Raw genomic sequence first — 25,598 nt, forward strand, 5'->3', positions numbered from 1 at the left:
GTGCCGGAGGTTAAAGTGTTGGCGTGTCGCCGCAACGCTACCGGGCCACCATTATGCACGTCCATGAAATATCCCTCAACTTAATAAACTTTGGGTCGGAGTTTCCGAGCCTTTTTTTGAGCAGAAGACGTTCTTCTTCTGCCTTTTCGCAGGTTGTAATCATCGAGCGACCGGCGTGTGGTTTTATCATACAGCAATTTACAATGACACGACGAGTCGCCCCCTTCAATTTTCGCGTTTATGTTGTCGACGTAATCGATTACGTCAATTACATCGTCGCAGCCCGACTTTTTAGTTGCCAATTCATTCACAATCTACTCTTTATCGGTCATACGATCCAAGAAAAACAAAGCCGTGGTGTCTATCAAATCAAGTTTATTAAATCTTGAGGGGTGCTCCCAATTCACACATTCCAGCTACAGCAACACACTTTCTCTTGCATCAATACCTTTAAAACATCCTCATAAAACAGTCCAGCCTTTCCTTAGAGTAAATTGTTATGCTACAAAAAGACCCCTGACAGATGCTTTTAAATACCATGTTCATGTATGAAAAATAACAACGCTATCAAAAATAACGAGGGGCAGGAAGTGTTAAGAGGTTGTGAGGGTGCTCCAATTTAGAATCAACTGAGAATCAACCGACAGTGAGTGATATGGACAGTGGAGGCGGATTAGAAAGTCCACAACATATTCAAGCTTAAAAGTCTAAATAACAAAAAAAGACGCCCGACAAATTCAAATCTATTCTTTAAAGGGCTCCGACCTCAAATGACGCGCTCCTCTTCCATTCTGACAATTAGAATAGACACAGCAAATATGGAGAAAAAAAAAATATGTAAATGCTTTTGTTACAACAAATGTAGAAGATAAGATTCAATCTGATAAGTAAATGCATAGAAACAGGCTTCAACCAGTTGTCTTGAGGGAGTTGGGTGGGAATGAAAATATGTCTTTATTACATTGTGGCAATGATGTTGATTAATGCAGCAGATACAGATACAACCTGTAAACACTGCCTGCCAACAAAGCTCATTCTCTGGGTTTATTACAAATAGATTTTTATTTTTTTTCTTACAAGGCACCGGAGACCAAACAGTTCAGAGTCCCAGCCACATTGTTTTTGCAGAGTGAGGGAAAAAAAAAAAGAATCAGCGAATGAAACATCACCTGTGTGCAGTTGTTCAACACAATGCTGCATTCGAGTCATGTTAGAAAAGGAGCTTGCTTAAGGTTACTGAAGATTGGAAACACATCACCTTGGGTTTATTATTTTTTTCCTTGTCAGAACCGTTTTAAATCAGACGAAATGGCAACTTGGCCACGGATGGAGAACGGCGTTAACTTCAAAATTTTCCACTTGAAACCAATTTCTTTTAATTGACAGCTTTTCGTGTATTTGTTTTTCATTAGCTGAGTAAAGCTCAAAGCTGCAAGTCTCAGTTTTTGCAGCAACGCAGAACTGTGCCAGTCAAAAAGAAAAAGAGAGAAAGGGTCCCCAAGGCTTTGTCATCTCATCAAGAGTAACGTGTAAATATTAAATCAAACATCTTCAATTCACATCCAACATGACATAATCATGGTGCCGGACCACCACATCCTGTATTAACTCCAAATCAACCTCTCTCAAAATATGCAGCCAACAGCCTAAAACACTCTGCGTTCCAATTTCCAACTGAGCTGGGCGGTGAGACCAACCCTGACTAGAAACACTAAGCAGCAAAACTCTACCAGTCTTGAGAAAGACACGGAGTTGTCATGCACAATTCACATCTTTGAATCTACAAAATGTCAAAACTCACATTACAAAAAAAAAAAACTTGTGTTAGCTCAGGATTGATTGACTGGAACGCAAACACCAAAATGGGCCACATTTGTCATCCTGGTGGTTGAAATGTAAGATTTGATCATTAAAGAGCGTCAGTTTTATTTCACACATATGAGAACTAGCTTTTTTGAGACTGTAATCAACTCTGGGCAAGAGAGTTTTTGCACTCACGCAGAGATGCGGCAGACTTGATGATATGCTGAACAACAACCAACACCAGAGGGATTTGCCTTGGACTGCTCACGCAGCACGGTGTGCGTTCACATACTTGCAACCACTACAGGTAATGTGCAAGCGGACGAGAGGTGAGAACTTCCGCACAAAACCAAGTGGCCTTAGCATTTAGCATAAGTGGCTAGCTGTATTCCAGATGCGGTGTGAGTCGAGCAATCTGTGCTAACAAACGTGTCGGGCTAGAAAAAAAACGCGGTACGTCGTCTGTGTGTTTATTCTGGTGTCTACGTTCCACTTCAACTAAAGGCCTACCCGACTAAAGCTATTGTAATATTGCAAGATTTCATTAATAATGTGCCAAGTGTACCGGAGTGACAAAAACAGAAGGCTTAAATATACTTTTATGTAAAAAGTTGTGGAAAAATTGCCTTAAAAACACAGCAACTTGGTCACTCTGTGTGTTCAAAAGGAGGATAAGACTCTGGATATCGTCACTGTTAAGTGAGGAGACAGATTATCTTTGGTTTACCAACCCAAACGCATCACAAGCCACCAGGAAGCATCAGAATGAGAAGAACAGAGTGGCGGGGGAGGGGCGGGGAATCAAGACCAAACAAACAGCCGACCGTCCCAGATGTGATCATTCTCAGAAAACCCATCTCACAGTTTAATGTTCTTAAAATAAACCTCCACAAACACACATGGGCGTGTGCGCACGCACGCACGCGCGCACACACACACACACACACACAAACACAAACGCACACACACAATAAGTTCTTTAAACCCTGAGCAGAGAGGATAAGACTTTCTACATTTAGAATATAGTGTGTGGCATAACAGCCCTTCAGAAGATGTGCACTCGTATAAATGATAACTTTTGCCTTCTTTGAAATTATGACGCTGTTTGATGTGCAACACGACTGCATGAGGCAGCGATCCAGACTGCTAAGCGAACAAAACGCGTCTCCTCTTCAGAAAGCAGACCAAGGTGAGGATGTTTGCCGTCGGCTCCGAGTCGCTCGGCAGTTCGGGCAGAACGGAAAGCGAGGGAAGCGACGCAACGCGATTTCTGTGATTCCAAGAAAGTGTAGATGAATCAGTTCTCAATATTTACAGTGATTTCACAGGTCCAGCTCCGGCCGGACCGAACGTTGATAATATTCGTATTAAAACTCATTGATATTAAACCGGTTAAATCCATCTAGAGCTTGAACAACTTCCGTCAGTAAGACGACTAGACCTCAGGGTTGGACCTGTGTGAAACTGACCCCTCAGCGCCCCCCTACCTAGTCTGTGTGCGTTTCTATGACAATGACTGAACTCAAACGATATGAAAAGTAAGTGTGGAAGATTGAAGGAGTATTATTGTTAAACCCAGCAGGACAAAAACCCTCTGGATATCCAGCTTAAAAAAAACCTGCGCGGTCTCTTTCACCCGCATCGCTCTAATTGCAACGTCTCTCTCCGTGATCGCTCCACGTACGAGTTCAAGTATTAAAACTACCCCCCCCCCCACACACACAACCCCTCCGCCCCTAAATACGATTAACTGTCATGAACAAGTACTCGGTGCAGCGTGTGCACGTGGGATCTGTGCGGCTACGTGGTGTTGGGGGGGGGGGGCAAAGTGTTGTTGCTCTGACCCTGAGTCTGCCGGATGAGCACAGAGGAGGTCCTGCTGGACACTGCGGCGCCTCCGCCTGGACCTCAACCTGCTTCGACCATCAGATGCACAACAGCTGCGACATCGAGCCAGATATTTCAATAAAAAACAAAAACAAAAAACAAAAAACCAAACAAACAAACAAAAAAACAAAAAAAGCGACTTTTGTTCGAGGAGATATGGTGAGGTCACAACCACGCATCTGTGAAAATTATCGACATGGGTTCGGCGCCGAGGGCGTTCAAAGAGCGCTGGATATCAGGGGCACAGGTGGGCGTTGCGAAGCTAGACAGGCCAAAGGTTGCTCACATTAACAGGGCGATGATTAATTGCTTGACGATGGAGACGGGTGGAAACGCACAGCCTTATCTCTTCACCTGCTAATACCACCAACATCCCCGTCACGGCCGCTCGCCTCCATCGATCCTCACTCTGTGACCAGCGTGCGAGGTGCACTGGTGAGAAACCTAGCCGTAACAGACGCTCATACGGGCTATCAGACCTCCGGGGAGGAGAGGGAGGGGGGTGGGGGGGTGTCTGTCTTCTTCTTCGGGCTTCTGGGGGATTTTTTTTTTAAATGTTTTTTTTTTGGGGTGGGGGGGGGGCATTCAGGACAAAGAACCCTCCTTCAGTTTCAACAGCAAAGCACTTTTCTCCCCCTTCTTCTTCTTCTTCTTCTTCTTCTTCTTCTTCTTCTTCTTCAGCAGCAACCACTGGAGGACGGCGGAGGGCGCTCCACCGCGGCAGCAGGTTTGGTAACAGGAGTTAAAAATGTGCGGGGAAATAAAATGCCCAGGAAGGAGACGGCGGTGGAGAAGAGCAGGCGGTCCCGGTGTTCCTACAGTACGCGAGACGTTTGAGGGGGCTTTCCAGTAGTGTTCGGTCCAACGAGGCATTAGTAGCTAAGTGTGCGGCTTGAGCGAGGGGTGGGGGTTGTGGAGGGGGCGAGGGAGGGGGTCGGGTCCAAAGAAAGAATGGCGAGCGGAGCGTCAATCTTCCTTGGCCGCGTCGGTGACGGTGACGGCGGGTGGGGAGGAGGGCGGCGCGCGGCTGCGGCGGTACAGGCGGTAGCCCTTCCGGCAGAGCAGCACGAACCAGTAGACCTGCGGCGCCAGGATGCACAGGCTGCCCAGGGTGGCGGTCAGCGGCAGGTGGAAGGGCACGGCGTGGAGGGGCACGCCGTAGTGCCGGCCGTACATCCAGTACATGTAGGGGAAGAGGGCGATGCGGCACGTGAAGAAGGTGAGCAGCACCATGCCGCCGTTGGCTTTGTGCAGCCAGCAGTCCTGAAGGCCCAGCTGAGGAGGGGGGGGAGAACAGACGTTACCATGGGCTTGGTGCAGTACTAGCAGGTATTACAGGGTTACGTGCAAGAGCGTTAAAGGAGGGGACTTGCTCCCACAGCTGTTTGTGTGTAATGTGAGTTGTTGCATGTTGAACGCTTGTTCTGTTTCTTTTGGAATGTTTTGGTTCAGTTATGGTGTTTTTTAAATTTAATTTAATTTAATTTAATTTAATTTAATTTAATGAAAAAAAAAAAGTTTTTCTTCTTCTAGTTCTTTTGCTACCTGCCAAAGGGGCTTGAGATGGAAATCGGCCATACGGCTGCAATCTCTCGTCATCAATCAATCAATCAATCAATCAATCAATCATGACACAAGTCAAATTGCACCCTTTGCTGCACTGATCAGCCCTTCTCCATTTCACATGTTCGTGTTCAGGTTCGTGGGGTCCTGATTCTTGTGAATAATAATAATAATGAACAGGCAGTGGGGCAGAGTTGAGGCTCAGCAGTTTCTGCTATCACTGCTGACCAGAAGAGGGCAGCGTTTCTGACAGCAGAGACTATAAATGGCGTTTCCCTCCTGCTGCCACCAGGTTTCAGCAATGAGCTGAACCCACGTGGTCGACTGACTTCACTGAATTCCACACGCCTTCTGGCGAGTGAATGTGCAAGTAGAGGTGCTGTGTTGGACAACTGCACACAGATTCTGAAGCTACAGCTGTAGCTTTTTGTTTTATGCTTCTTTTTTTGGCAACAGGGAGGACGTGGACCTGAATTATGGATGGAGAAAGTCTCCAGTCCAAAAACAGATATTCACAACACGTCACCTGATGATTAAAATAAAAGAAGGACCTTTTGGTGACCCAGGCAGCGTCCTTACATTACTTCTTGACGCAATACAATGCAGAAATGTGCATAAATGTGGCATTTCCGTATAAAACCATCAGCCAAAGCAGTGTAGTTGTTGTGCAGGCTGTGAGTGTTGTGGTTCCGGCCGTCTCACCTGGATGAGTATCTTGCCCAGGGAGACGAAGGGCGTGCTGAGCTCAGTGAGGAACAAGCAGCCGATGAAGAAATCGCCCTGCTCCTTTCTGAAGAACTGGGGGACAAAATGCAAAAAAAACATGACGAGATGCACGCAGGCATGGGCACAAAAACACAACACAGACGACATTCAGGACCAACTTCTGGGAAACTCCTCCTGCCGTTTTCCTGCTTCATATCCTGCGCTGAGCCGGGAATGACCAATCAAATAAAACTGAGTCAACCTAACAATTTTTTTTATTATACTTCTTATCATATTTCCTGGTATCAACAAATGGAATAAAAGCTTGAGTTTGGTGTGACTGCTCTTTTAGTGCATTGCTTCAAAGAGAATCTGGTGAGTGCCTCCCTCCACACCCAGAGGCTGTGAAACACCCGACGTGGTCAAAGCGTCTCTCTCTTTTTTCTTCTTCTGCTGCTAAACCACTTTGAGGTTTGGGAGAACTCCGGGAAGATCGACTAGCAGCAGGATGCCGGAGTGCTGTCCTGTGCATAAGTAATGGATGAAGCTCTCAAATATTGACCAGTGGCGCAGCAGCGCTGTGCAGTTAGAGAGCCGCGTCCTAGAATAGGTGAGTCCAGCTCGGGGACAAATGAGCAGTGCTATCTGTTAGCCTAGCCGGCTGTTTGCTGCTGATGAATAAGGCATGAGCGGCTCCGGACGTGGCCTGACCATCTGCCCATGAAAGAAGACCATAGTGCGGGGGAACTCTACACCGAATTTACCTCGCCACCAAATCCCAGGCTGTTGGTGCCCGAGCACGTACCCAGGATGTACTGCTGAATTATTATTCCTTGGGAGAAACACACATCTTCGCTTTGAAAACACACCGAACGCTGGTGCTGCTAAAGGTTCCTTCGCATCTCTTTGCTCTCCTTTTCCTCCGCCCAGGGACTTGAGCAGGCAAGCATTAGCGGCTGTGCGACGCACTGACTGCACTGGAGTTGTGGTTAGCCACATGCTCAAAGGCTGACATAACCACAGCAGCCGTCCGAAGTAACACTACACACAGGCCACCCATGCAAACTGAGAACAGTCTTGTGTAGATATTAGATGAGGATAAGCTACTGAACCCTGTGCATGAGGGTGAGACGGAATAATTAGCAGATTGTGGCGGTGGAAAACAAATTAAAATTGATAATGCCTCGTTGCACTGTTACCTGGTTTCATGTTGCGGACGTCTGTGTAAAAACTCTCACGTGACAATCGTGACAAAGGAAAACCTCGCAGAAGCCACAAGTCAGTAACGTGATAAATTTGTCCTTTTTAATATGTAACAGGCCAGTAACGTAATAACTGGCCAAAAACGCCATAAAAGTCCCGAACCGATAATGTAATAACTTATTAAGTTACTGGCTGGTTATTACATTATTGGCCGGCTTGAAAAAAATTTACTTGCGCTTGAATACATTTTTTTTTTTACGCTGTTAAAAGATTTTGTGATTTGAATTTTTTGATTGCAAAAAGTTATTAAGTTATCAGTTCAGGACTTTCACTAGGTTATTGATAAGCTATTACGTCATTGGCTTCAGCAAACCGTTTTTTTTTATTTCTCATTTTGCTGCCTAGAAAATAGAAAAAAACAGACCTTGCATTCCCATATTGCATTTGAATGAGAGGCATTTCAATCTGAAATATGAGAATGACAATATTTACGTGGAAATAAAAACTGTCAGTACTAGTGGTTGACATGTACAGGCCAGCACCAACGATCCCTGCTAATACACCAGAGCATCCCTATAAAAGCAAGTCAGCTGAGCCACCTCAACACTTTATTGAGCAGAAGCAGAAGCAGAAGCAGAAGCAGTCGCTGCTGCTGCTACTGCTGCTGCCCCGCCCCCTCCAGATCTTACAACAGTGCAGTCTCGGCAGTAAACAAGGTGGATATTGACCCATACAGCGGTTCTTTCATCCCTCGTGCTCAGCTCTGCCCCCCCACTCTCAGCGCTTGTGTACTGTTAGCCTCTTTCAGGTATAAAGGTTGCCACGAAGAACGTACCAGCTAGGGATGCAAATTCGATTCATTCATTCATTGTTAGTTGATTGACCTTATCGATCGATTGACGATTAATTGATAAGCGGCGATTTTTCCCGAGAACCTAAATTTCACAACGAAAAATGTGTAAGAACACATGATTTAACCCTTACATAATGTTAAGGGTCAAAGGTGACCTACTGTTACGTTACAGAACAGTAAAAACACACTAAACATTTATCCTCTGACTTTAAGTTGACTTCTAATGAGTCACATTCCAACTTTTTTATTTTTTTTTTTTAAGTTGTTTAAAAGTAACTTGTTCTCTGTATATTATGACCATCACAGTAACTACAGGTGAATTTCCTTGTCCCGCCACTACACTGTCATACCCGTGCAAAAAACATTCAATTAATTGCAACTAATTTCATTTCATTGAGTAAATTCTTAATCAACAACTAATGGGTAATCGATTACTTGTTAACGTCCCCCCGTCCCGGCTCAAGTTAAGCGAGACTGGACGCAGCAGAATAGCGCCGAGGTGCAGGCTGAGGAGATGGGACGGCCAACTGTTGGGGTGATGACTTTAGACAAAAGAGAGGATGGACCCAGCTGGAGCTAAATAATGCAGCGTAACGTGATCTCGCACTCGCTTCTGACAGCCGGTGCAAACAAAAGGGCCGGGTTTCTAACGCACCTGGCCCGGCTCACCTGGGACACTCGCTGAAAGGAGCGCGGCTGCGTTACGCCCTCGCGCCACCAAAATGTGGGGCGAGCTCTTGAAAGACCGGTGACGTGAGTAATGAGGCAGTGCAAAGCCACCAAGAATTCACTTTTTGTGTCCGCTATCAGGGCAGTCGTGTTGGGCTCAATGGGTTGACAACAATGCGCGCTGGTCGTACCTGCACTCGGAAGTCCACTGTGTGGCTGCTCCGTTGTTAAGTTTCCTCCCTCTGTCTCACCAACGCTGCACCGCGGAATAATCCATTCAACAACGCCTTTCCGTCTTGACATCGGCGCCCGGCACCGACTTTATTTTAAACTCACGGCTCCCTCTTCCTGCCCATTACTTGCAACTCTTAACAATACGCGCACGTCAAAGAAAACAATTACGAATCACTCGCTGCCATTTGCTCAAAGGGAGCAATCAATAGCGATAACTGTCTCGGTGTTGCCTTTCCATTGCTGCTATTTCCTCCCCGGGAAGCCGCAGCACGTGATGTTGCTTTGAGGGGCCAAACGAGTGTTCGACTTGCAGCTGGCTGGCTCAACAACAGTTTTAACAGGCAGATTCTGCCCTGCTAGCATTACACCTCCCGGCACTTCAGCACCGAGTCCTCGCCGTCAAGAAGCGAGCTGAACAAACCCTTCATTTTCTCAAATGCATCGGAGCAAAATTTGCAAATGAGTCAAGTGAACTGTTCTTGGGGTCACTCTGTGCCTTGTCCAATTTATCTCTGCTCAGTTTATTGTCTTTTAAAGTCAGCACAAACACACTTATCTCAGATTGCTGGCTATCGCTCCTGTGGCTTTTTTACGGCCTTTCAAGGTTCCAAACGGGTAGTGACACGTTGACATGATAACCACGTGGCAAGGCAGAGGAGCTCGAGTCGGAAAAGAAAGCCGGCCATTCAAGGAGCCGCTAGCTGCGTTTCCGTTACAGTCTTTCGCAAAACGAAAGCAATATTTCAAGAACAATTGTGATGTGCAGGTGTTTCCATTGAATGGTGCGAAGCGCATTAGCCGTCATTCGCGTAAAATCTCGTCCCGTGAGAATTCTCGGAATTCTCACGGGACGTAACTCTCGGAAAAAATGTTGTTTGTTTTTTGTTTTCTGTCAAGAATGGTTGTTGTATTTTTCTCTCCGATTCCTTACTTACTAATATTCCGTCTCCTCCTCCTCCTCCGTCCAAACGTAACGCGCCATTTTCACTTGAAGTGCGCTGGTCACGTGACCCCGTACGTCATGTCCGCTGACGTGTAAATGCGAAAAAAAAAAGTGTTTCCGTGACTCTTTTGCGATATCCCTCGAGATCGATACATCTGAAACCCCCCCCTCATGAGAGCGTCAAAACCCCTTTAGCCGTAATCGAGAGGTTTTTAGAAGTTCGGGCATTTGCATTACCAGTTTTTATGGCGACCTTTAGGTTTCGCGAAATTCCAGGGATAACTGAATTGAATTGAATACATTTATTGTCATTGCTCATGGACAACGTCATTTAAAAACAGTGCAATCCATGGAAACGCACCAACAACTACGGATTGTGCCATTACAACGTTTCCACCCAAAGATGGGTTGTTAGGCGCATGTGAGATTTTAACACAATCAAATCTTAGCAGGCTTTAAAAGTGCACTCTCACTGCTATTTAGAGCCGTGTCTGAGTGGCTGCGTGTACACAACGTGATCATTTGTGATTTTGAGGATTGGCTGAATTAATATGACGGCACGCTCGTTCACCTCACGCTGTCAATGACGACTGCTTCCCCAGCACGCTTTAAAGTAGATCAGAAGATATTTCAGCACATCTGGGCAGAATTTTAAGTAGACGTTCTGACTACACGAGGAAGAATTGTTGTCGGTGAAAGTGGCCTTCGTCAGAGAGAATGCTGCTGAAGGCAAGAAATGATTAGAAACAAGGCCGCGCTTTACTTTGTGTGAAAAGCGGTGCGTTAGCAGTAGCCTGGTCCCGAAAGACCACGTGGCCTCTCGAAACGCAGCGTTAAAATTGATTGTTTCGCTTTGGTACGCACGTGGACGCATGCCTGAGATCATTTCGATTTCACATGTTGCAGACGATGGTGCAAGTTCCTCCGTTTTATTTTCAGTCCTAAGTGGATGATTCAGCATCCAAAAAAAATATAATTAGACTTAAAGGTTTCTGTTGATTTGACTAAATGTGCAATGTTTAAGTCACAGAGCACAAAGCAAAATGGCAGCTTACAGAGATAAGAAAACACAGCGAGGCCCAGAGCTTAGAAAAAAACAAAAAAACAAACTGTGACTTGCGACTGTCAGCGCTGAAGGACTCCCACCGCCGCCGCCACCACCACCACCCCGAATCTCACTTGCCGCCCATTCCTCACCAGTGTGACAGGAAGCAGGATGGTGAGCAGGGCGATGTGATGCAACACCAGCAGGAACTCTCGGCGGACAAACGAGCTGACGGTCCTCAGCGAGTGGCCCTTGTAGTCCTCGTGTCCTTTGACGCGGAAGCGGTGGTAGTGACTGAGGTACATTGCGAAAATGTCGTACGTCATGTATGGCACGCCGTACCGGATGACGAAGTAGGTTGCCAGCCAGTGCCTGAAAGTTAACAACAACAAAAAAAAAACAACAACTTATTTTAGTCTCAAATTCAGGTTCAAGTCGTCTTTTGTATTTTCATGAAAATCTTTCCACAGTGTGCGAGGTAATAAAGACATGTCACCACTTTACATGTGTATTTTTTACGCCCGTCAACCAAGTCATTTTTTTTCCATCAAGATTAATCTCTGATTTTTCCATAGTTAATTGTGATTAATCACGGTTTGAGTTGCATGTTTATAATTGTGTTATTTTGCATTTCAAGACAGTTTTTTATGTCCATATTAATGTAAAGCAATTCTTACCAGTGTCTTGATTGGGAACTAAATGAACACATAGAAAGGATTTCCTTTTTGATCTTTAGTATTATGGTTTCTTTCAAAACATTGCATCTAGACCCAATTATTACATTTGCATTTTCCATTTTCTAGGGAGTTCCATTTTGGCTCCTTTCTCGGTTTCATGCAACTGTTGTACGCGTTTGATCGCCACAACAATTAGGTGTACAACGGGCCGGAGTATTTAGTTGCCACTCATTTAGCAAGCGCTTTAGCCATCTTCGTCAATGTACTTTCATCCACAGGTCTGTGGCGTCTCCCACACTCTGTAATGACGTTGGCTGCACCTGGTTGTTTAGCGTGCGGGTAATAGCTTCGACCATCACTGCAGTGCAAGCTGCACAAAATAAACACAAGTAACGTTAGCAGGATGCAGTGAAACGCAGCACTACTGCTCGAGGACCTGACTGCAGCTCAATCGATGCGATTAAAATTTGGTTTAAAAAATTAGTGCAGTACGCCTGGTATTTAATTCCATTGCGATAAACGCTTTGATGCTGACAGCCTTTGTATTTTGTTATCTCGGCATAGTTGCACTGCTGCTGGAGTCTGGCATCGGTAAGTGGCTCACACAGGAAAGGGATCTATTATAACAGTTATTTTCCCTCCTAAGTGGATTAGAACATAGTCATTTGGGACTTAATCTGCATCTGCTCACTCAGCAAGATGACTGGCCTTCTGCGTTGGAGCCGTTTTGACGGAGTAACAATGCAATGGGTGCAAGTCAAACAGAACGTCATTGACCCTGCAATCTAAATTTGTGATTCTGAAATCTGAATTTCAACAGGAAAAAGTCCAGTGGTCTGAGGGTGGGGTAGACAAATCAACATAGTGTCGTTACATAAGTATTATTCTACGAGTCAAAGCATGAAGAGACGACACATGGGCTGACATTCAGTTAACCTATACGCCTCTCTAGCACAAACATGCAAAAGGCTTTGAGGCAGGTTATGTAAACACAGTGTGATGAAGGAGTTGGAAGGCCGCTGCGCTCTAATGAGCCCCGATTACACTGATGGTTAATTATGTGGACAGAATGCCGTAAAGCCGTGGGGCAGTGCTGAGCTACTGACCTCTGACCCCAGAGTGGCCTCTTTAGCTCTTAAGGTCAGCACATGGAGATTATAGGCAGCGGTGCAAAAAAATATAAGTCTGTTGTGTTTGTTGCAACTGGCACACTGGGAAATACACTGAGGTTTATTTTACCTCAACAACCATTGTATCGATCTTCTGACGGAAGCACATTTTCACTTTTGGAAATTATTTCCCAACAACAGGCAAATACATGCATTATTTGTAACATATATTTACAGAATTAAAAATCTGGTCGGTGTGATTCAGTATAACACAGATCAATCACTGGTTCATTCATCTTCTATACCCGCTTCTTCCTGAGCTCAGGGGCGCGGGGGTCTGCTGGAGCCTCTCCCAGCTGTCTTAGGGCGAAGGCAGGGTGACACCCTGGCGAAGTCGCCAGTTCATCGCAGGGCCACATAGAGACACACAACCATTCACACTCACTGGTCTGGTTTGTTTTCTTAAAAAGACTTGTAGGTGGTAAATTGGGTGTAATTACTGACTGAGGCCAAGTGTATCAAGTGACTCACGTGTGAACTCAGGTACGAAGTTTAACACACGCTGTCACAGCTATTGCTATTATTGACGTAATATTTGTGCAGTTGAGTTCATTAATTCATTCCCACGTGTTCAGGATGGCTTGGTAAACCTTGGAGAGAGCTCAGCAGAATCCAATAGAAGAAAACCATCGGCAAGGAAGTGCATCGCACAGTGGTGAATCGACCTCTGATGCAAAGAGCTCTTTCCTTGTTAATGCTGCTGCAACTGAGGCGTGGAGGGCTAAATGCAGTGACAGATTGGGGTGGCGTGGTATTAGAGTGTTCATGGGTCTGACTGTGGCACATGTGTCTGATGAGCTCCAGGCCTTGTGCACTTCACTGGACAGTGGAACTGAGCAGCGTTGTGGAGGAATTAAGCCGTGTGGGTGAAAGAGGAGGGGGTAGCGGAGATTAGCGGCAGCCTCCAGCAGGGCCTGCCGCTGACTCAGTGGGATTAGCGTCACACTTTCTTGTTCTGGGTGGAAAAGCTAATGCATGCTAGCTTGTTGTGAGGACCAGAAAGCTGAGGGCTTTTTGTTCCAGTGCACTGATTTTTTTTTTTTGGACGCTCCACTCACGTTTCTTTTTCTTTTTTTTTAGGTTGATCACCTACCATGACCAAGGTGACAGTGTCTGCCGATGAGGTGAATGATCAACCAACAAGCTGATGTGATCTGTCAGTTTGTTTGCTACATATTTCTATTTCCCGAATTATTACACACAGAATAACTGACAGCTGTTGGATGATCCACTCATCCATCCATTGTCAATACCCGCTTCCTCCCGAGCTCAGGGTGGCGGGGGTCTGCTGGAGCCTCTCCCAGCTGTTGTAGGGCGAAGGCAGGGTGACACCCTGGACAAGTCGCCAGTTCATCGCAGGGCCACATAGTGACATCAACCATTCACACGATCATGCACACCTACGGACAATTTAAAGTTTCCATTTCACCTCACATGCATGTTTATGGAGTATGGGAGGAACCTGGAGAACATGGAGAGAACCCACACAGAAAGATCCCAGGCCCGGAATCCAACCCACAACCTTCTTGCTGTGAGGTACTGTTGGATGATACTTTAATAATAATGATAATAATAATAATAATAATAATGATAATAATAATAATAATAATAATAATAATAATAATAATAATAATAATAATAATAATAATAATAATAATAATAATGGATTGGATTTGTATAGCACTCCTCCAAGACACCCAAAGTGATTTACACTAAACCCATTATTCATTCACACCACATTCACACTGGTGGTGGTAAGCTACACATGTAGCCACAGCTGCCCTGGTAGCAGACTGACGGTAGGATGGATTCCAATCTGGCTGCCTATCCGCTCTACCTCCTGAGCTACAGCTAAGGTGTCGAACTGGTGTGTCTTAGCAGACTAGCCCAGAGTTGTAAAAGAAAACACAGATTGTCAAGGTCGTTTTACAAACGAAAACAAGATACAAACTTGATTTGGATATTGCCATGCTGGTACCAAGGGCGCATTTGCTTAAAGTTTCCTTCCTCAAGCAAAACACATACATGGAAATCACAATCTCCAGCCACTTGTGTGCTCAGTGCACTCAAATGGATCTTAGTTTAGTTCGGGGAAGGTCCCTCCCCCAGGTCTGAACCTACAGCATCACAGAAGAAAGCATGGAGGGGACAGAAAGGGGGGAAACCAAAGAAACGCAAAATATAAATACATGCTTCTTGTGGGTCACCACACAAAGTCCTACCTGTCATAAATGACGTTGCTCCTGCATGTTGATACAACAATGACCCCTGTCGTGGTTGCCATGATGGCGTGGATGAAGGAGACCAGTCTGGGAAAGAAACACAAGCATGAAACCATGAGCGGCAGATTGAGGTCAAACCAGGACAGGAGGTGCATTTACGAACAACAAGTCAGTCAGTCAGTCAGTCAGTCAGTCAGCAGTTCATATTGAATATGGAAAATCAAACGTCGGCAGATGTGTTTATCTTTTTTAATTTTAATTTTATTTTATTAGAGATCATTTGACAAAGCTGCAATTGAGGCCTAAATCAAGGATTGGAATTATGGTATGTGCATTTCACCCTTCAAGTCAAAGTCCTTTACGGTGGATCAGAACAGCTGTTCAAGTTCAATGCACCATTATGGGATTAGCAGTGGTTCACCTTGACGCTCTGTCATTGGAGAACTTGACACAAGTGTCTACGAAGAGGCACGACGCATTCACAACATGCCTGTAGTTGGAGTCTGCTTCAATTCCAAGCCCATGTCATAAATGCGTCGCGTCATGGACCGCGGCATGAAAAGTTCAGTCTGCAGTAGGACCCACTGGATCCACAGAGTTAACTTCAGGCTGTTTTACAATGAACAGTGGATTTCATCTGTTTTAAACCATGAATGGCTGCTTCTGCTGAGGCAAGCTCACTCTGCCTGGCTCATCTCCAACATGGCAGCTCGGACAGTAAGCTGCTTTGAAAAAACAAAACCAAAAAACAAAAAACAACAACATGTAATTCATTCCCCGCTGCCAAACGAGACAATCGCCCCCTTTAAAGCCCCCCCCCACCCCAGAGTTTGAATGTGTCCACTTGACACCTGACCGAGGGGAACAGACAAGGGACCAGCAGACTTAGTGGAAGCGTACACACTACAAACTCATTGCAGATGGGATACTGAGCAGGTGGGGAGAATATATTTTCAGACTTGACACGGAATCTTCACCTTTAACCCGAACAATAAAGCACCACCTGCAATATGCAAACCTAAACGAAAAGGTTTACAGGTTCTGAGAGTGTACGCTTTCAACGGGGACGGTTGGTTTTTATTTGGCATGGCTCCCAAAGTTTTGCTTCAGGGCAACCCTAAAGTTCCCAAACAAACTTTGCAGCATTCCATTGTCGAGCACCTGGCTGGAAACGGATTGGAAGGCATCAAACCAGTGACAGACTACACCGATATTTCCTTCCTGGACATCTCACGTCTGAGTCCAACATCTTCTACTCCCTGTCATGCACTCATTTCATCTTTTCTCTCGATGCTACAAAGGTTTTTTGTTTTTTTTTAACTAAGTTGCGACGATCCAATTTTCAGAGCACAGACGTTTGTTATTTACTCTCAAACAAGGATTCAAAGTACTTGCCAGTTGTGTTACCTGCTCAGCAGCAGTGGTTCCCTCCCTAACGGACGCGCAAACATACTGATAATTAAATAATAATTACCTCAAAACTCCCAATTCAACCGCACCCCAACCAGGCCAGGCTCGGGTTGGAGAGTTAGACTCTTAAAAGGCAAATAGTACATTCTGACTCGTTCAAATGACTAGGCCATTAAAGACTTGCTTCCTGGCCTTTTGAATAAAAGTGTGTTGTAAATGGCGTGTTTAGAAACAAAGGGTGTATTTGTACAGTGATCTGGTTAGCCCTGCTGCAACCAACACACCAATCTCCATGGGAATGCAGGCAAAGGCAACGGAGAAGGCCACATGATCTGCAACTACAGAAGTGCAAAAAAAAAAAAAATGGCAGAGCAGGAAAAGACTAACTGCACTCGTTCTCTGTCTTTTTTTTTCGCAGCAAACTCTAAAACCCCCAGCCGAGCACGCACGCATTTTACCTACACGCCTCGCTGCCTTCTAGGGCTGTATGGTCACACACTCCATCACAAGACCCAGATTTTACACAGTCTGCTCTTTGTGTCCAGCAATAACCCCCCGCGCCCTCCCACTCCTCTCCGCTGATGAAAGGTTGATGGGGTGAGGAGCGTGCAGAGGGGAAAAGGGGAAGAAAGCTCCGCTGCCTTGTTCGGCAATGTTGTCTTTGCTTTTCCTGCTGTGTCAGACCAGCGAAGAACCCTGCCTTCCCCTTTGCTTTGCGCCATCTCTTCCTAGGGACTGTTTTGTTAAACACAGTGGGCTGCTCACGGTTTCACGTGGCTCCGTACACTCAATATCTGGGAGTTGCTGTCATTTGGTTATTCCGAGAAAAAGGGGGTCAATGTGGGCCCAAACTGGAGCAAACACACAAACGAAAGTAGTGTCAGTCAGAGCAGGTGAAATATGTAGTATAAAGTATGTGTATGAAAAAGCAAGCACTGAAAACTGCCTTTCCTGGGGAATAAGTAACTTTCTTACTGTCACGCCACTGGATGCAGCACTGTCTCTGCGTTGAAGCCTCTCTGTGCTATGAAACGTGGCAATCCACAACACAGTGATCTTTTTAAAGACGTTTCACAATCAAACCTTTAATCTACTAATACAGCAAAAAAAAAAAAAAAAAAAAAAAAAAAAAAAAAAAAAATTAAGATAAACTTTCCTTGTGTGTCAGATTAAATAAAAAGCGAAAATGTAATAAATGCGATTATCCTACTGACCAATTTGGGACGCACGGCATCTTATCTGTCCTTAGTGATGCTAGCATGCTTCCAGTTCCCAAAGCTAACAAATTCTACTTGAGGATGAGGGAGACATTTCGGATGAGGGAGACATTTCGGACTGGGGAGCAAAGAAGAGCATCCAGTCCCTGAATCTTTTTGGAACATTTTCTCTCTTAAAAAAAAAAAAAAAAAAAAAATATATATATATATATATATATATATATATATATATATATATATATATATATATATATATATATATATATATATATATATATATATATATATCAGAGGCACCCTTGCATGATCCACGTGACCTGCGTGACTACAACACAGAGGCTGCCTCAGAGTGGAATAAGCAGTGTCACATATCTCCCTCGGAGGCATGGACCCTTGTAAGAACATCATTTCCCCTGTTAAGACGAGCATTAGTATATCAGCAGCGGCATAATTCAGGGCGAGACTTCAGTGTTTTCCAGTGCATAGCTAACTCAGCAGTCGACCCCGGACTGGAGCTCAGAGAAGGATTAGCTGGACTGACAGCCCACAAATGAGCACTGAACTGAACTGGGTAAACACGTGAGCGGGTCTCTCTCTCTCTCTCTCTCTCTCTCTCTCTCTTTCTCTCTCTCTCTCTCTCTCTCTCTCTCTCTCTCTCTCTCTCTCTCTCTCTCTCTCTCTCTCTCTCTCTCTCTCACACACACACACACACGCACGATGTATGAATTATTACTAGCATGCAATCCAAAACCCAAAGAAGAGACGTTGGTCACTTTGATGGGTGGAACAAAAAAAACCCTAGGCTCGTGACTTCTTAACACAACACAAGACAGCACAACACAACACAACACAACACAAAAGGGCAGAATGGGGGCTCAGAAAATGTCACTGCCAAGTGTAAACCCGGTTATAACGGATGTTATAATGTATGAATAAAATAATTGACAGATTCATACAATAGTATTGAGATTTACGTATTATATAACGTGCTAATTCATCGACAATACGTGCATTATATTATTTTCCCCCCCAACAGTCCCGTAGCATCACTTACATCTTCCATCGCGGACCTATTGCGATATTGAATATTCTCGGGAAATAAATTACGCGTTAAAACGTCCAAGTGTGGCCATTACGTAAACAATATTTCATCAAAACACAGCGTGAGAGCCACTGGGAGCTGTTAGCTAACGGAAGGGGCTGAAACGTTCCAGGAGGCGCTAATCCATCCCGTACCGGGAAGGCGAGTAGTCGGCGTCATTCATCACCAGATTAGGCTCTCTCTTTCCCTTTTTCTTTTGAAAAAGGAGTAATTAGGCATCGCTTTAAGGCTCCTTTACCTCTCACTGACGAGCACCACGTCGGCATCGCTCCAGTGCTTGAACGCACACGGCAGGAATCTCCTGAGGGCGAAGAAGAGACCGGGGAAAACTACGGCGCCACTAGCTAAAACTTCCAACATCCTGCTCGATTCTCCCCGCACCGTTTTTTCAGCGAAATCTGCCCGGAGACCCAACCGTCGTCCCCCGCGCGTTTATCCCCCGTTCACACGCCGCGTCGGACCATTCTCCCGTGGCCGGTCAGTCGGTTTTTATCCGTGGGGAACGATCCACCGTCCACCATCCGCTCGACTCGCTTGCATTCATTCGCATTCGCATTCACTCACTCACTCGCTCACTCACTCACACACGCACACACGCACATACACACGCACACGTTGCCTTAGCATTCAGCAGCGTAGCGGCAGCACCGCCGAGATGCCGCCGGAAGTCACAAATTGGAAATGTCAAAATAAAAGTCATAGCTGAATGCCTGGACCCTGTGCGAACCCCAGTTGGGAAGGGATTCGGAGCGCCTAAGAACAATTCAATGTTTGTGGTCGTTGAACGTTCTAAAACTCTCCATTGGAAAGCGCCGTTTTGCCTTTCTCGCTCTTTAATTGTTGTGTTTTTAGTTTATCCAATTCTGAGTTAAAGGTCAGTGTTCTGAGTCTGACTTTTGTCAAAGAATTCTTGAGGATTCTTTAGCCCAAACATTTACTGAAACGACAAAAAAGAGAAAAAGAGCCACTCGGATTTTAACACGTCTTTGTCCCACAAAAGACTGCCGCATCCCACAATAATCTCCTGTATTCTGTATCGATACAGCAAAATGTCACAAAGCATCCTGTACATGTGACATTATTATCCTCTGATGAATATGGGTTTTATGGCAGCAGATTACAATGAATATATAATGATTTCAAAAGAAATCCTGCTTTGTGTTCCTCATGTTCCTCAACAATGTGAGCGTTAACTTTAATCGATTCTCTGCCATTACTTCTCTTTGGCCCGGTTCTTCATTTGGAAGCCCAGGAACAAGCCAGAGACACCTTTAGTTTACAGATGCAGTATTTATTTGGTCACAGGTAAAGTAAATCAGCACTGGACTCAGGGTAAGAGAGCTCAAGCAGGATTTCCATCAGAGAGAGTAAACTGACTGAGATTGGACTTGATGCATCTGGGTATCATTGGCCACTTATCTCTGAGGAGAACAGGCTAACCACTGCTCCCACAGATTCACTGAAGTGTGATATGAATACGTGTGTGAGTGTTGCCCTTGAGGCGTATATCTATTGTAACAGCTCAAGCTTACGAACGAAGAAGAACATGTGATTACAACTGGCAGGAATCACACAATCCTGTATATTAAAGGTCACAGAGTTATGATTTAATGAGGACGACTGGTAATTTTAAAGTAAACAAATGGCCAATTACAACACTTCCATCGCCATCACACAAAATGTGCATCTTATCCCAAGTTCTCTGACTAATTGTTCACTTTTAATTTCAAGACAGGAACACGTTGCAATGACATAACAGTTGTAATGTTGATGTGACTGGCTACATTATTACATAATACATCACATAGTAGTGAGAAACACTATGTGAGGGCTGCTTGCCTTTATTACTGAAAGTAACAAGTATAAAAAAAAAAAAAGGTTTGATCACTTTCATTTTTGCAAAGTTCCAAAAGGGCCACCTTCCAATTTCAACCTCAATTTAATGAAAGCTTGCCACACGCAAATCAAAATTTTGTCTCTTCTCTTCTATACAGGTGTTGTTCCTGTTTCCACCAGAAGGAATGTCTGTTTCACTTATAACCATAGATGTAGGGTTAATAGATTGCAGTGACTCATTATTGTTTGATATCTTTGAATGAGGACCTGGACTTCGAAGCGTCGAAGTGTCAGAAGAGAAGAGAAACAACTGCAACCACAGCCAGTTGAACATTTACTGACTTTGTCTAATAATATGCTATACTGGAATGCTCCATTTCAAAGATAACACTTACAGCATAGACCTGAAATTAACAACCTGTTTTAAAGTTTGACAATGCGCTGTATTGAAATGTTCCATGATTCAGAGATAACGGTTGCAATATTGACCTCACATTGAAAAGTCCGCGCAGATAGTGCTGGAATTTTCCATGAGTCAGAGATTACAGCGACAAGATTTACTTGATTCTGTTTAGCCACTGATTACGCATCATAAAGTTGTCAACCTGCAATATTTCTTATTTACCAGATTGAGAAGTTTTGATTCAGCCAGATGTTAACTGCGTACAGTAAATACCAGTGGGTAGCCGTCATGGCCAAAGAGGCCAGGTGCATTGGCGCAACAGCGTCAGCAACATGCTCTGTTGTTTTGCTGTTGCCTTTTCAAAAAAACAAAAAAAACAAAAGCAAATCATTTGTTCAATGGATATTTTGCGTTATTGTCATCTCATCTGTGTTTTACATAAAACCACAATTTCCAATTATACCAAGTTGCATTAAAGATTTTATATCTGGGTGGACGGCGGCCTGGTATGTGTAACTCTTTTACACCATGTGCATGTAAATGAAATGCCATTGTGCTATGGTGACGGTGTGTTTTCAGCCACAGTCTGCTGAACAGCTCAGCAAACGGAACAAACTCGGGGAGTTATCAAGAGTTGTTTTGCGGTGTCCGTCGAATCAATTGGGCCTGCTACCCAGTTTAGTGAGAACTTCAGATAATCTAATGGAAACCAACTGGGAAATGCTGCAACACAGGTAATTTTTAAAAAGCGATTTAAAAAAATTGAGTCAAATACCAGAACTGATTTTTTTGTTGTTGTTGTTGTTGTTCATTGTGCTTTGGTTTTTTCCTTATTCAACGACAAGAATAAAACTCAACAGAATGCTCAAACAATTTTTAAAAGAACATATTATTGGTGATGTTTCTGAGTAAATCATTTATCAGATCTTATTGCACAGGAACGTAATTGCGAGGAAAATATCTGTATAACATGCAAGAAACGGGGAGTTTCAGACCAACTGCGCCTCCTGACTCTTGGTCATGACACACGGGCCACATGGAGACACATGTCATGTTTTTTAGTCACAACCGACCTCTACTGCTTGAAATTCTTTCTCTCAGTGAAACCCAGGAAGGTAATGCAGATGAGAAAATGCCACAAGAGGCTTCCTTGTTAAAATTGCAGTTTAGAGTGAGCTGTCCCTTCAAAGAACTGAACATTATAACATCAGACATAATTCATACGGCCACGTCTGAATGTGTGGGGAAGTCATTTTCTTTTTAAAAAATTTTCTTAAACAAATGAAATAAAGGAGCATTGTAAGACTATCGACTGCTGTTTCCTGACTGAAACACATCACTTAGCTTGAACTATCATCTGCTAACACTCCCTACCCTCCCTTTCTGGTCAATATCTATGGGCGGCAGCACACTAGGCCATCATAAATGTTAAATCAATACGCACACTGTCTCTCTGCCTACTGCCGGTAATATATTACGTGTGGCACTATAAAGTGGGAGGGATGAAGATGATGAGAATCACTGCTCTACTGGAGATAACACTGGTGGTATATAAAGCAGGTGCTTCACTTTGGGAGAGAAACACATTCAGCGCTGACGGCCACCTGTTGTAAGTAACGCAGCTCTTCTCATTTAAAGCTCCCTTAAAAAGAAATTTGCTGTTGATTTATTGCATATAATCACAGTTTAATAAAAATCCAAAGCTAGTTGTATATTAAATACAATTAAGTTCTGATTTAAATTTCATGTGTTTTGTTTTATTTTTAGTGGTGAATATGTGATGAACATTGATATGGCATAGAATAGACTTCAAACTTCTTACAGCCCAAAAATATTTTATTTTCCTTTAAATAAACTGGATAGCTTTTTGTTTGCCATTCAACTGATGTATAGAATTAGACTGGCCATGAATGAGGTACATTTTTTTTTCCAAGACAAAGCAACATAAACTGGGTGTGATCGGATGGAGCAATTACCTTATTATCTTGGTGGTACTACTTTGTACTGCATACAACAAACATTTTAATTTGCAGTTTTTTGGTTTGGTTTTTATAATCATCTCATATTAGGTGTTCAAATCCCCTGCCCCCTGGCCCCAGAAGAAAGAAAACCAAAAAAGCAAAAAAAAAAAAAAAAACTTGAATATTATTTGCATTTTTTTTGTCCTCTTGTGGTTCTCAAGATAGTAACTCTCGAAATCTGCCTCTCTGTGCTTTTTTTCTTCTTCACATCATCAAAACCAGAGAACTTTTCCAGACCCTCATTCCTTCCTTGACTGGCGTATCTCCCTCCAGAAAAATGGAACAGAAAGTTCTCATTCTGACTCTCTGCCTTTTCGGCACAGGTAAATATAGCTGACAACCTTGGTGCAACTGAAAAACTGAAATCTTGATACTGTCTATTATTACAACCCTGACTTCTAAAGGAGATAAAAAAAACAAACAAAAAAACAACAACAACATGTGTCTTTGCTACTGCTCTTTCAATTAGCTGTATTTCCTGTAAATTCAAATTATTGTCTTTGTCCGTAACTCATATCAGTTTTCTTACTGAGGTTATGTGTCTGAATGTTCAAATCAATTTGGAGGCTAAAAGTTGTCAACACAATGAGGACTAATTTTAGTATGAGACTGGAATGCAAATGGTGAACTGTGGTTACAAATGTTCCGTCGCTTTAACCTTGAGCGCTATGTTTTCATTCATTTGCCTTTTCTCATTTTATTTGACAGCAAAAAAAACAAGAACAAACATAACCTGGCATACACACAGTTAATCATTTGAAACAGATGAACACCCAGAATTTTTGTGATAAAAAAAAAAAAAGCCTTATAAATGACTAAGATATTTATTTCATCCGGTGCTTGTAAAAATCAGCATAGAACTTTATGATTCAGTGTTCTCCCTTGTGTTTTGTGGGTCGTTAAAAGGCGTTGTCCACATCCTGTCCAAGAACAAAATGTTGCTACCGGTAGTGAGTGACGGATAGTTAAAGATTAGGCAATGAAGATATCACTGGCAAGGTAGATAGGCTCATTAGTCGAGCCTTTATAAAGGAGGGTTAAGTCAAATATTAAATTAATTGTTATTTTTTAATCTGATCAATCATGCACTGCCTTTCACATGCCAAGAGCAAACTGCACAGAGCGGTGGCTTTAGATAGGGCTACTTTGACCAGAATGTCAAGTGACAATTCAGTCAAATTTGCTCAACTGCATGTTCTTTTTACACTGCTAGTTACTAGCCTCAGCTGCTCTTCACAGATGGTGGCCACCTCAGGCTCCATGTGACTTGCCAGCCACACTGTGGGAACAAACGTTACATTGTTATAAATTGCACCATTTCAAGTTGATCGCACATTGATTTAGCAGTGACAATAGATTCTCAATGTATTGTGCAGCTCGAGATCAACAGATCAAGTCAGGTTAACAGTTTTTTTCCTTGTGCTTTTTCTTATTCAGCATTCTTGGGAGCGAGTGCAAATGAGGGCGTCACTGAAGCAACCAGCACACCTAATCCAAGTGACAGCACAGCCGTTACAAACGACAGAACAGCCGTTACAAACGACAGAACAGCCAACACAAGTGACAGCACAGCCGTTACAAGTGACAGCACAGCCGTTACAAACGACAGAACAGCCAACACAAGTGACAGCACAGCCGTTACAAGTGACAGCACAGCCGTTACAAGTGACAGCACAGCCGTTACAAGCGACAGCACAGCCGTTACAACCGCCAACACCATTACAACCGCCAACACCATTACAACCGCCAACACATCCATTACAACCGCCAACACATCCATTACAACCGCCAACACATCCATTACAACCACCAACTCAACCATTACAACCACCAACTCAACCATTACAACCACCAACTCAACCGATGCAAGCACCAGCCCACCTATCTCAGAAGGTGCAACTTTTGGTCCAGAGGGTCTATCAGATGGAGAAATTGCTGGAATTGTCATTGGCACTCTGGGTGGAGTGGGTCTGATTGGTAAGTACGACAAGCTCGAGTGTTTATTTGACACATACAGTGGAGAGGAGGAAGATGTGCAAGTACAATAGCTGAAGAGTAAAAGAAACAACAATGATATGAAAGAGTAATCGTGCTGGATATGAAAAAAAAAAACACAAAAAACTTATTGTATTTGTTATAGTATTACTTACAGTATTTGTTTTCTCCATACAGGCGGTGGCATCTTTGGTATCCTGAAGTACAAAGGGAAAGTGTGAGACCAAACAATGTCAACAGACGCAAAACAGCATTTTCAAAACAGTATCAAACCGATTGAATCTCGGCTTTGTTAATTGTAAAATTACAGCGTTGTCTGAAAGGCTCAAATCAATTCAAGCAGATACATGACAGAACTATTAATTGTTTGTGATTTATTTTTTTCATCGTACAAGAATATTTTTGAAAAAAGAAAGGAAGAAATCATTTTGCCAAATAAATTCAACAGCATTTTGTATTTAAGAATACATTTATTTTTTCACAGTAAATGTTTCTCAACAACATGTTTTAACAATTAGAAATGTGAGTATATTGTGCTTATGTGTGTATTTACATGTGTGCGATACATGGGATTATATTAGTAGTGCCAACTGATAAGGCATAGACAGATTCTCTTTCTACTATGTATGTATATATATTTT

At 43.6% G+C, this 25,598-nt stretch overlaps 1 protein-coding gene and 1 long non-coding RNA gene across 2 annotated transcripts; one reads left to right on the forward strand and one right to left on the reverse strand.

Moving 5' to 3' along the window:
• Positions 1 to 358: 358 nt before the first annotated feature.
• tlcd3a (TLC domain containing 3A) lies at positions 359 to 19,415 on the reverse strand. The gene is made up of 5 exons (XM_076016645.1): positions 18,941 to 19,415; positions 14,974 to 15,060; positions 11,058 to 11,277; positions 5,956 to 6,051; positions 359 to 4,965 (listed from the first exon to the last, which is right to left on the reverse strand). The coding sequence occupies exons 1-5, from the start codon at positions 19,060 to 19,062 to the stop codon at positions 4,657 to 4,659; spliced, it is 834 nt and encodes a 277-aa protein (XP_075872760.1). The 5' UTR covers positions 19,063 to 19,415; the 3' UTR covers positions 359 to 4,656.
• A 3,754-nt stretch (positions 19,416 to 23,169) lies between these two features.
• On the forward strand, positions 23,170 to 25,598 carry LOC142882106 (uncharacterized). The gene is made up of 3 exons (XR_012925744.1): positions 23,170 to 23,285; positions 24,400 to 24,939; positions 25,135 to 25,598. It is a non-coding gene; the product is annotated as an uncharacterized LOC142882106 (long non-coding RNA).

Source organism: Nelusetta ayraudi, unplaced genomic scaffold (genome assembly GCF_046127955.1).
Source record: "Nelusetta ayraudi isolate G7.1 ecotype Tasmania unplaced genomic scaffold, CSIRO-AGI_Nayr_v1 ptg000233l, whole genome shotgun sequence".
Taxonomy (NCBI): domain Eukaryota; kingdom Metazoa; phylum Chordata; class Actinopteri; order Tetraodontiformes; family Monacanthidae; genus Nelusetta; species Nelusetta ayraudi.

Excerpts from the sequence above, each read along its gene's own strand:
- tlcd3a (XM_076016645.1), bottom strand. The coding sequence starts at position 19,062 with ATGTTGGAAGTTTTAGCTAGTGGCGCCGTAGTTTTCCCCGGTCTCTTC. Across the intron at positions 11,278-14,973 it reads AGCAACGTCATTTATGACAG|GCACTGGCTGGCAACCTACT; the intron begins GTAGGACTTTGT and ends GTTAACTTTCAG. Across the intron at positions 4,966-5,955 it reads TGGGCAAGATACTCATCCAG|CTGGGCCTTCAGGACTGCTG; the intron begins GTGAGACGGCCG and ends CCCCCTCCTCAG.